This window comes from Portunus trituberculatus, chromosome 2 (genome assembly GCF_017591435.1).
Source record: "Portunus trituberculatus isolate SZX2019 chromosome 2, ASM1759143v1, whole genome shotgun sequence".
Classification (NCBI taxonomy): domain Eukaryota; kingdom Metazoa; phylum Arthropoda; class Malacostraca; order Decapoda; family Portunidae; genus Portunus; species Portunus trituberculatus.
This window is the reverse complement of record NC_059256.1, coordinates 5807134-5819633: the sequence shown is the minus strand read 5'-3', so window position 1 is coordinate 5819633 and position 12500 is coordinate 5807134. Positions and strand designations below refer to the sequence as shown.

At 43.5% G+C, this 12500-nt stretch overlaps 1 protein-coding gene across 1 annotated transcript in view; it reads right to left on the bottom strand.

Annotated features, from left to right (window-relative positions):
• Positions 1 to 12500, bottom strand: part of LOC123503713 (neurofibromin-like) — a 61310-nt gene that overhangs the window by 12469 nt on the left and 36341 nt on the right. The window contains 6 exon segments of the mRNA XM_045253699.1: positions 1012 to 1332; positions 2487 to 2822; positions 3564 to 3703; positions 6958 to 7045; positions 8521 to 8661; positions 9436 to 9569. Coding sequence (XP_045109634.1) covers positions 1012 to 1332; positions 2487 to 2822; positions 3564 to 3703; positions 6958 to 7045; positions 8521 to 8661; positions 9436 to 9569 — 1160 coding nt within the window.

Sequence of the window (12500 nt, the reverse complement as noted above, 5' to 3'; positions counted from 1 at the left end):
CCACTGCAGCCTGTCAAACTGTCCCTGGAACCTTCAAAACACCAATAAGTGAAACAGACATTTAAAAACACAGGTTGACTTAGAGAGAGAGAGAGAGAGAGAGAGAGAGAGAGAGAGAGAGAGAGAGAGAGAGAGAGAGAGAGAGAGAGAGAGAGAGAGAGAGAGAGAGACACCACCACATAAACTATGTCTACCACGACAACAAACGCACACACACACACACACACACACACACCCACACAGGACAACATCCTAAGCTGGACAAGGCTACACATTGAACTACACACACACACACACACACACACACACGCACTACAGCACACATGAACAACGACAGGGTATATGTGTGTGTGTGTGTGTGTGTGTGTGTGTGTGTGTGTGGACATTAATCTTAATTAGTTTAGACAAACACACAGACTGACATGGACACACACACACACACACACACACACACACACGCACACACACACACACACAGTCGTTCATCATGTGTATACTGTAGTATGTGTGTGTGTGTGTGTGTGTGTTGGGGGAATTTGAGTGTGTTTGGGTGTGTTTTGAGTGTGTTTTGTGGGATTTGAGTGTGTTTGGGTGTGTTTTAGGGGATTTGAGTGTGTTTGGGTGTGTTTTAAGGGATTTAAGTGTATTTGGGTGTGTTTTGAGTGTGCTTTAGGGGGGATTTGAGTGTGTTTGGGTGTGTTTTGAGTGCGTTTGGTGTGTTTTGTGGGATTACAGTGTATTTGGGTGTGTTTTGAGTGCGTTGGGTGTGTTTTGAGTGCGTTTGGTGTGTTTTGAGTGCGTTTCGTGTGTTTTGAGTGCATTTGGTGTATTTTGAGTGCGTTTGGTGTGTTTTGAGTGCGTTTGGTGTGTTTTGAATGTTTGAGCCAAGTGTTTTGAGTTTAATTGAGTGTGTTTTGCTGTTTTTTGAGTGTGTGAGCGTGTGTGTATCTAAACAGTATACCATCACAAAAACACACGCACACACACACACACACACACACACACACACACCTGCGTTATGCATAAGGTGTCGACAGAATCCCATGGCTTATTGTGTTTCCTGTTAGCCGGAACAGAGGTCGGGGGGAGAGGGGGGTCCTTGGTGATCGTAGGGGGCGGCCGGGGGTCACCAATCACCCCTAGAGGACCCCCCCAGGCCCCCACGGTGCTGATATTGGTGTTGCTGACGCTGGCACCTGGCAATGCTGAAGTCAGTGTGGTGTTGATGCTGGTGTTAAGATTTGCCACGCCATTTCCTGCGCTGCCCACAGGGATGGTCGCCGCACTGCCCAGGCTGCCCAGGGTAATGGTGCTTGCGGTGGAGGAGTTAGCCTGGGGTCGGAAGATTAGGTTAGGTAAAGTTTCGAGTGTTTTAAGTGTGTTTTTGGTGTGTTTTTGGTGTGTTTTGAGTGTTTTTGGAGTGTTTTTGGGTGTTTTGGGGTGTTTTTGGGTGTTTTGGTGTGTTTTGGGATGTTTTGGGGGTGTTTTGAGTGTTTTGGGGTAGTTTATGGTGTTTTGGGGTGTTTTGGGTAGTTATGGTGTTTTGGGGTTTTGGTGTGTTTTGGTGTGTTTTGGTGTGTTTTGGGTGTGTTTTGGGGGTTTGGGGTTTTGTGTTTTGAGGTGTTTTGGGTGTGTTTTGCGATGTTTTGGGTGTGTTTGGGCAAGTTTTGGGATTTTGTGGGTAAGTTTGGGGTGTTTTGAGATGTTTTGGTGTGTTTGGGGTGTTTGGTGAGTTTGGTGTGTTTTGGGTGTTTTGGGGTGTTTGGTGAGTTTTGAGTGTTTTAGGGGTGTTTGGTGTGTTTTGGGTGTTTTGTGTGTGTTTTGGTGTGTTGTGCCCACAGGATGGTGTTGCCCAGGCTGTCCAGGTAATGGTGCTTGGTGGAGGAGTTAGCCTGGGGTCGGAAGATTAGGTTAGGTAAAGTTAGTGTTTAAGTGTGTTTTGGGGTGTTTTGGTGTTTTGGGTGTTTTGAGTGTTTTGGGGTAGTTTTGGTGTGTTAGTGTGTTTTGGTGTGTTTGTGTGTTTTGGGGTGTTTTGAGTGTTTTTGGGTAGTTTTGGTGTGTTTTGAGGTGTTTTGGGTGTTTTGTGTGTTTTGGGGTATTTTGGTGTGTTTTGGTGTGTGTTGGTGTTTTGGGTGTGTTTTGTGTTTGGTGTGTTTTGGGTGTTTTTGTGTGAGTGTTTTGGTGTGTTTGGGTAGTTTGGGGTTTTGGTGTGTTTTGGGTATTTTGGGGGTGTTTTGTGTGTGTTTTGGTGTGTTGGTGTGTTTTGGTGTGTTTTTGGTGTATTTTGAGATGTTTTGAGGTGTTTGGAGTGAGTTTTGGGTGTGTTTTGAGTAAGTTTTGAGTGTGTGTGTGTGTGTGTGTGTGTGTGTGTGTCATCAAAAGTTTACACAAAATTATATATAACATTTTCAAGTATTAGAAAACATTAGGGCACACACACACACACACACACACACACACACACACACACACACACACACACACACAATACTCCCTAAACTCCCTGACGGAAACGACGACCCTGGGGAATGAATTGGATTTCCTGGAGAAGATGCCCCTGTATTGCCAACCCCAGTAACACCACCAATCACTGAGGTCTGTGAGGGGGCGCTGGGGGCAGTCACACCCCCCATGCCACCCCCAACCTGACCAGAGGGGGCTGTGTTCCCTGTAAGGTTGAGATGAAGACTAACAGCGAAGGTGTCGGAGGAAGCGGATTTGGAGAGGTTGCGAGCGACGGAATATTTGAGGTGGCATCGTGACCTGACCTCCTCGGAAACGGACACAAGGGCGGCCAGGTACGCGACGCTCTCTGGGGTCACCTGTGGGGGCGGAATGTGGGTTAGTGCGTGTGTGTGTGTGTGTGTTTTTTTCAAGATAGTCTATAATTTTGGTGATAATCTTAAAAAAATGTGTTTTAGAGAGAGAGAGAGAGAGAGAGAGAGAGAGAGAGAGAGAGAGAATTTTACTATAACAACACAAAATAACACGAAAAAATACCAAAATTTAAAAAAATTAATAAAACAGACAAAACTAAAAAAATAAATCAAACAAAACAGAAAAACACCAAAAAACAAAAATAATAAATAATAATAATAATAATAATAAAACCAAAAAACACCAAAACACCAAAACACACACCCAAAACCCCCAAAACACCCAAAAAACACCAAAAACACCCAAAAACCTCCAAAATAGACACACCTCAAACTTATCCCTCTTGTGTGGTTTGGTGAAAAAAAAAACCAAAAACCCAAAACACCCCAATAAAAACAACACCCAAAAACACCAAAACCTCAAAAAACACCAAAAAACACCAAAAAATCCCCAAAACACCCCAATAAAACAAAACACCAAAAAACACCAAAACCCCAAAAACACCCCAAAACAAAAAACACCCAAAACAACACACAAAACACAAAACACCCAAAACACCCCAAAACAGAAAAAAACAAACACACAAAAAACACAAAACACCCAAAACACCCCAAAAACAGAAAACAAAACACCAAAACCAAAACACCAAAACACCCAAAACACCCCAAACACCCAAAGAGACGCACCTCAAACTTATCCCTCTTGTGTGGTTTGGCAACAATGGAGAGCAGTGTGACCAATACCCTGGAGGTGCGGGACACAGTGGTGGGGGCCGGGTGACGCAGCCCCTTCAGTAGGTGTCCCACGATGGCAAAGTGGAAGTTACCTGCGGAAGTTAGTTAGGAACGGTGAAGTTAGGAACGGTACATAGAGGAATTAGGAAGTTTGAAGTTATGAAAGGTAGAGAGAGAAAGAAGTTAGGAAGGGTGGAGAGAGAAGTTAGGAACAGTTAGGAACGGTGAAGTTAGGAACGGTACACAGGAGTTAGGAAGTTTGAAGTTATGAAAGGTAGAGAATGAAAAGATAAGTTAGGAAGGGTGGAGAGAGAAGTTAGGAACGGTACACAGGAGTTAGGAAGGTTGGAGAGAAGTTATGAAAGGTAGAGAGAGAAAGAAGTTAGGAAGGCTGGAGAGAGAAGTTAGGAACAGTTAGGAACAGTGAAGTTAGGAACGGTACATAGAGGAATTAGGAAGGTTGAAGTTATGAAAGGTAGAGAATGAAAAGAGAAGTTAGGAACAGTTAGGTACGGTGAAGTTAGGAACGGTACACAGGAGTTAGGAAGTTTGAAGTTATGAAAGGTAGAGAATGAAAAGAGAAGTTAGGAAGACTGGAGAGAGAAGTTAGGAACAGTTAGGAACGGTGAAGTTAGGAACGGTACACAGGAGTTAGGAAGTTTGAAGTTATGAAAGGTAGAGAATGAAAAGATAAGTTAGGAAGGGTGGAGAGAGAAGTTAGGAACGGTGCACAGGAGTTAGGAAGTTTGAAGTTATGAAAGGTAGAGAATGAAAAGATAAGTTAGGAAGGGTGGAGAGAGAAGTTAGGAACGGTACACAGGAGTTAGGAAGTTTGAAGTTATGAAAGGTAGAGAATGAAAAGAGAAGTTAGGAACAGTTAGGAACGGTGAAGTTAGGAACGGTACATAGAGGAATTAGGAAGGTTGAAGTTATGAAAGGTAGAGAATGAAAAGAGAAGTTAGGAAGGCTGGAGAGAGAAGTTAGGAACAGTTAGGAACGGTGAAGTAAGGAACGGTACACAGGAGTTAGGAAGGTTGGAGAGAAGTTATGAAAGGTAGAGAATGAAAAGAGAAGTTAGGAACAGTTAGGAACGGTGAAGTTAGGAACGGTACATAGAGGAATTAGGAAGGTTGAAGTTATGAAAGGTAGAGAATGAAAAGAGAAGTTAGGAAGGCTGGAGAGAGAAGTTAGGCACAGTTAGGAACGGTGAAGTTAGGAACGGTACACAGGAGTTAGGAAGTTTGAAGTTATGAAAGGTAGAGAATGAAAAGATAAGTTAGGAAGGGTGGAGAGAGAAGTTAGGAACGGTACACAGGAGTTAGGAAGGTTGGAGAGAAGTTATGAAAGGTAGAGAGAGAAAGAAGTTAGGAAGGCTGGAGAGAGAAGTTAGGAACAGTTAGGAACAGTGAAGTTAGGAACGGTACATAGAGGAATTAGGAAGGTTGAAGTTATGAAAGGTAGAGAATGAAAAGAGAAGTTAGGAACAGTTAGGAGACGGTGAAGTTAGGAACGGTACACAGGAGTTAGGAAGTTTGAAGTTATGAAAGGTAGAGAATGAAAAGAGAAGTTAGGAAGACTGGAGAGAGAAGTTAGGAACAGTTAGGAACGGTGAAGTTAGGAACGGTACACAGGAGTTAGGAAGTTTGAAGTTATGAAAGGTAGAGAGAGAAAGAAGTTAGGAAGGGTGGAGAGAGAAGTTAGGAACGGTGCACAGGAGTTAGGAAGTTTGAAGTTATGAAAGGTAGAGAGAGAAATAAGTTAGGAAGGGTGGAGAGAGAAGTTAGGAACGGTACACAGGAGTTAGGAAGTTTGAAGTTATGAAAGGTAGAGAATGAAAAGAGAAGTTAGGAACGGTGAAGTTAGGAACGGTACATAGAGGAATTAGGAAGGTTGAAGTTATGAAAGGTAGAGAATGAAAAGAGAAGTTAGGAAGGCTGGAGAGAGAAGTTAGGAACAGTTAGGAACGGTGAAGTTAGGAACGGTACACAGGAGTTAGGAAGGTTGGAGAGAAGTTATGAAAGGTAGAGAATGAAAAGAGAAGTTAGGAACAGTTAGGAACGGTGAAGTTAGGAACGGTACATAGAGGAATTAGGAAGGTTGAAGTTATGAAAGGTAGAGAATGAAAAGAGAAGTTAGGAAGGCTGGAGAGAGAAGTTAGGCACAGTTAGGAACGGTGAAGTTAGGAACGGTACACAGGAGTTAGGAAGTTTGAAGTTATGAAAGGTAGAGAATGAAAAGATAAGTTAGGAAGGGTGGAGAGAGAAGTTAGGAACGGTGCACAGGAGTTAGGAAGTTTGAAGTTATGAAAGGTAGAGAATGAAAAGATAAGTTATGAAGGGTGGAGAGAGAAGTTAGGAACGGTACACAGGAGTTAGGAAATTTGAAGTTATGAAAGGTAGAGAATGAAAAGATAAGTTAGGAAGGGTGGAGAGAGAAGTTAGGAACGGTACACAGGAGTTAGGAAGTTTGAAGTTATGAAAGGTAGAGAATGAAAAGATAAGTTAGGAAGGGTGGAGAGAGAAGTTAGGAACGGTACACAGGAGTTAGGAAGGTTGGAGAGAAGTTATGAAAGGTAGAGAGAGAAAGAAGTTAGGAAGGCTGGAGAGAGAAGTTAGGAACAGTTAGGAACAGTGAAGTTAGGAACGGTACATAGAGGAATTAGGAAGGTTGAAGTTATGAAAGGTAGAGAATGAAAAGAGAAGTTAGGAAGGCTGGAGAGAGAAGTTAGGAACAGTTAGGAACGGTGAAGTTAGGAACGGTACACAGGAGTTAGGAAGTTTGGAGAAGTTATGAAAGGTAGAGAATGAAAAGAGAAGTTAGGAAGGCTGGAGAAAAAAGTTAGGAAGGGTGGAGAGAGAAGTTAGGAACAGTGGAGGGAACAGTTAGGAACGGTACACAGGAGTCAGGAAGGTTGGAGAGAAGTTATGAAAGGTAGAGAGAGAAAGAAGTTAGGAAGGGTGGAGAGAGAAGTTAGGAAGGGTGGAGAGAGAAGTTAGGAAGGGTGGAGAGAGAAGTTAGGAAGGGTGGAGAGAAGTTAGGAACAGTGGAGAGAGAAGTTAGGAACGGTGGAGAGAGAAGTTAGGAAGGGTGGAGAGAGAAGTTAGGAACGGTGGAGAGAGAAGTTAGGTAGGATGGAGAGAGAAGTTAGGAACAGTGGAGAGAGAAGTTAGGAACAGTGGAGAGAAAAGTTAGGAACAGTGGAGAGAGGAGTGTTAAGAGTGATTTCATCTATTTATCATTACTACTACTACTACTACTACTACTACTACTACTCTCTCTCTCTACCATTAGTACTACTCAACCCACCCATTCACCATTCACCATTACTACCATTAGGGTGGCGTACCTTTGAAGCTGAGGCCGACAGAATGGTCCAGCTGCTTGAAGAACCACTCCAGCGACACTCTCGTTGACATCATCACTTGCTCAATGGTCTGTGGGGAACCAAAAGCTGTGTTAGGCTGTGTGAGGGGCATTTTAGGACATTTTGTGGTGTTTTGAGGGCATTTTAAGACATTTTGGGGTGTTTTGAAGGCATTTTGGGGTGTTTTGGGGGTGTTTTGAGGGCATTTTGAGGTGTTTTGGGGGTGTTTGGGCATTTGGGGTGTTTTGAGGTGTTTTGGGGGTGTTTTGAGGGCATTTTGTGGTGTTTTGAGGGCATTTGGTGTTTTGAAGGCATTTTGAGGTGTTTTGAAGGCAATTTGGTGTTTGAGGGCATTTTGGGGTGTTTTGAAGGAATTTTAGGGTGTTTTGAGGGCATTTTGGGTGTTTTGGGGTGTTTTGAGGCATTTTGGGGTGTTTTGAGGGCATTTTGGGGTGTTTTGAAGAGTGGTGTTTGAATTTTGGGGTGTTTTGAGGGCATTTTGGTGTTTTGAGGGCATTTTGGGGTGTTTGAGGCATTTAGGGGTGTTTTGAGGCATTTTGGTGGTGTTTTGAAGGAATTTTGGGGTGTTTTGAAGGAATTTTAGTGTGTTTTGAGGGCATTTTGGGATGTTTTGAGGCATTTTAAGATAGTTTGGCATGTTTTGAGGGCATTTTAAGACAGTATGGCATGTTTTGAGGGCATTTTAAGAGTTTGTGGTGTTTTGAGGGCATTTTAAGATAGTTTGGCATGTTTTGAGGGCATTTTAAGATAGTTTGGCATGTTTTGAGGGCATTTTAATACAGTTTGGCATGTTTTGAGGCCATTTTAAGAGTTTGTGGTGTTTTGAGGGCATTTTAAGAGTTTGTGGTGTTTTGAGGGCATTTTAAGAGTTTGTGGTGTTTTAAGGGTATTTTAAGATAGTTTGTGGTGTTTTGAGGGCATTTTGGGGTTCTGAGGACATTTTAGGGTTCTGAGGGCATTTAAAGACAGTTTGGAGTGTTTAGAAGGCATTTCGGGATGTTTTGAGGCCATTTTGAGGTGTTTTGAGGGCATAATAAGACAGTTTATGGTGTTTTGAGGGCATTTAAAGACAGTTTGGGACACATTTTTACCTTGTGTTTTGTGTACCATTAGACCATTCTATTGACATTAGCAAGGGTGTATGGAGGGCACAAGATTAATGGCCACAGTCTTCACTATTTTAACCCCTTCAGTACTGGGACACATTTTACCTTGAGTTTTGTGCACCATTAGACCATTTTATTGACATTAGCAAGGGTGTATGGAGGGCACAAGATTAATGGCTACAGTCCTCACCCTTTTAACCCCCCACATGAGTTGGTGAAGCTGTGGAAAGTCACCAAATAGTCACCACAGGGAATAGGGAAACACATCACGCTACTGAAGGGGTCAAGAACACACAGGAGGCAGTAAGCACCAAATAGTCACCAAATAGTCACCACAGGGAATAGGGAAACACGTCATGCTACTGAAGGGGTCAATCTAACCTAACTTAACTAACTTAACCTAATCTAACCTCCTTACATTGGCGTCAAAGCTGCCCTGAGAGTCAAGGGTGTGGAGGTTCTGTTCAAGGAGTGCCAGGCCAGATGCATATAGTGCCACCTCATCAAGCTGGAGCACAGACACTGCCACCCAGAACAGTGCCTGGTGAATTGGTGACTCCTGTAGGGAATAAAGGTAAATTGTAGTGTGTAGAGGTGTTTTGGTGTGGTTTTGGGGTTTTGTGTTTTGAGTGTGGTGTGTGTTTGGTGTGTTTTGGTGTTTTAGTGTGTTTTGGGGTATTTTGGTGTGTTTTTGGGGTGTTTAAGTGGTTTTGGTGTGTTTTGCAGTTGCCTGGTGAATTGGTGACTCCTGTGAATAAAGGTGTGTGTGTGTGTTTTGGTGTGTTTTGGGGTGTTTTGGTGTGTTTTAGGGTGTTTTGGGGTGTTTTGAGGTGTTTTGGTGTGTTCTGGGTGTTTTGGTGTGTTTGGGGTGTTTTGAGGTGTGTTTTGGTGTTTTGGGTGTTTTGGTGTGTTTTGAGTGGTTTAAGGGTGTTTTGGGGTGTTTTGAGGTGTTTTGGTGTGTTTTTGGTGTGTTTTGGTGTGTTTTTGGTGTGTTTTAGTGTGTTTTGGTGTTTATGAGGTATTTTGGTGTGTTTTGCAGTGTTTTGGTGTGTTTTGAGATGTTTTGGGGTATTTTGAGATGTTTTGGTGTGTTTTTAGTGTTTTGATGTGTTTTTAGTATTAAGACATCTATCACTCCCCCCATCCCTCTCTCTCTCTCTCTCTCTCTCTCTCTCAAAACCTCAACTTCCTCCTCCTTTAAACCACTCAAAACTAATCTCTCTTTCTCCCTCTCTCTCTCTCTTTATCTTTCATTCCTAACTAATTACCCCTCTCTCTCTCTCCCACCCCCTCTCCCTCTCCTCTCTCTCTCTCTCTCTGCCTGGTGACTGACCGGTCTGAGCAGCGGCTGAAGTCTGGTGAGGCACATGATGATAGAGTCAATGAGAGTGATGTCCGTAAAGCTCTCCAAAGCTTTCACCAAAATCCGTAGCAGCTGTTTGATGTCCAGATCCACAATGCTCTTGCCTGGTGACACACAGAGGGAAGGAGTGTTAGTGGTGACTTCTGAAGGAACACACAGGGGGTTGGAACACACAGGGGAGCGATGGGACACAGAGAAGGAGTGGTGTTGGTGATTTTAGAAGGGGATTGGAACACACACGGGAGGGATGTGACACTCAAAACACCCCATACACACTTAAAACACACTCAAAATATCTCTGAAACACTCAAAGCACACCCAAAACACTCAACACACCCAAAACACCCCTTAACACACCCTCAAACACTCAAAATATCCCCAAAACACCCCCAAAATACTCAAAACACACCCAAAACACAACTTCAAACAAACCACAAACACTCAAAACACCCCAAAACACACCCAAACACCGCAAAACACACCCAAACATCCCCAAACACCACGAAACACACCCAAACATCCCCAAACACCACAAACACTCATAACACACCCAAACACACCACAAACACTCATAACACACCCAAACACACCACAAACACTCATAACACATCCAAAACACACCTAAAACACTCAAAACACTCCCAAACACCCCAAAACACACCCAAAACAACTCAAAATACCCTCAAACACTCTCAACACACCAAAAACACTTCAAAACACCCCAAAACACTCAAATACACTCCAAAACACACCCAAACATCCCTAAAACACTCAAAACACCCTGAAAACACACCAAAACACTCAAAACACCTCAAACACACAAACTAACCAAAACACCCCAAAACCTCAAAACACCCAAACACCTCAAACACACCAAAACACTCAAAACACCCCCAAACACACCTCAAACAAACCAAAAACACCCCCAAACAAACCAAAAACACCCCAAAACACTCAAAACACCCCCAAAACAAACCAAAAACACCCCAAAAACCCTCAAAAAACACCCAAACACCCTCAAAACACCCCCAAACAGCCCTCTACTCACTGATACAGCCAAAGACAATGAGGGCTCTGGGCTGAAGGGCTGGATTGTACTGGAAGGCAAAATTCTTAGCCAGTCCAGTCCACACCTGCAGCCAGTCACACTCAGGGATGTCCCTCATGCAAGCCTCCATCATCTCCAACAGACACTCAAAACACCCCAAACATACTCATATACACCTCAAAACACCCTCAAGACACCCCAAACATATCAATACACCCCAAACCACCCTCAAACACCCCAAAACACACCGAAACATCCCTAAAACACACCAAAAACACTCAAAATACCCTCAAAACCTACCAAAAACACTCAAAACACTCTCAAACACACCCAAACAAACCAAAACACTCAAAATACCTCAAAACCTACCAAAACACTCAAAACACTCTCAAACACACCCAAACAAACCAAAACACCCAAAACACTCAAAACACCCAAACACTCTCAAAACACCACAAAACACTCAAACACACCAAAAACACTCAAAACACCCCCAAACACACCTCAAACAAACCAAAAACACCCCCAAACAAACCAAATACACCCCAAAAACCCTCAAAAAACACCCAAACACCCTCAAAACACCCCCAAACAGCCCTCTACTCACTGATACAGCCAAAGACAATGAGGGCTCTGGGCTGAAGGGCTGGATTGTACTGGAAGGCAAAATTCTTAGCCAGTCCAGTCCACACCTGCAGCCAGTCACACTCAGGGATGTCCCTCATGCAAGCCTCCATCATCTCCAGCAGACACTCAAAACACCCCAAACATACTCATAGACACCTCAAAACACCCTCAAGACACCCCAAACATATCAATACACCCCAAACCACCCTCAAACACCCCAAAACACCCCAAACATCCCTAAAACACACCAAAACACTCAAACACCTCAAACACACCAAAACACTCAAAACACCCAAACACACTCAAAACACACCAAAACACTCAAACACCTCAAACACACCTCAAACAAACCAAAACACCCCAAAACCTCAAAACACCCAAACACTCTCAAAACACCACAAAACACTCAAAACATCCCCAAACAAACCAAAAACACCCCAAAACACTCAAAACACCCCCAAAACAAACCAAAAACACCCCAAAAACCCTCAAAAAACACCCAAACACCCTCAAAACACCCCCAAACAGCCCTCTACTCACTGATACAGCCAAAGACAATGAGGGCTCTGGGCTGAAGGGCTGGATTGTACTGGATGGCAAAATTCTTAGCCAGTCCAGTCCACACCTGCAGCCAGTCACACTCAGGGATGTCCCTCATGCAAGCCTCCATCATCTCCAGCAGACACTCAAAACACCACAAACATACTCATATACACCCCAAAACACCCTCAAGACACCCCAAACATATCAAATACACCCCAAACCACCCTCAAACACCCCAAAACACCATCAAACACCCCAAAACCACACCCAAACATCCCTAAAACACATCAAGACACCCTCAAATACTCTGAACACACCAAAAACACCCAAGACACCCAAATACACCCAAAATCACACCTAAACATCCCTAAAACACTCAAAACACCCAAAACACACCAAAACACTCAAAACAACCCCAAAACACACCAAAACACTCAAAACACCTCAAACACACTCAAAGAAACCAAAACACCCCAAAACACTCAAAAACACCCAAACACTCTCAAAACACCACAAAACACTCAAAACATCCCAAAGAAACCAAAAACACCCCAAAACACTCAAAACACCCCCAAAACAAACCAAAAACACCCCAAAAACCCTCAAAAAACACCCAAACACCTCAAACACCCCAAACAGCCCTCTACTCACTGATACAGCCAAAGACAATGAGGGCTCTGGGCTGAAGGGCTGGATTGTACTGGAAGGCAAAGTTCTTAGCCAGTCCAGTCCACACCTGCAGCCAGTCACACTCAGGGATGTCCCTCATGCAAGCCTCCATCATCTCCAACAGACACTCAAAACACCACAAACATAC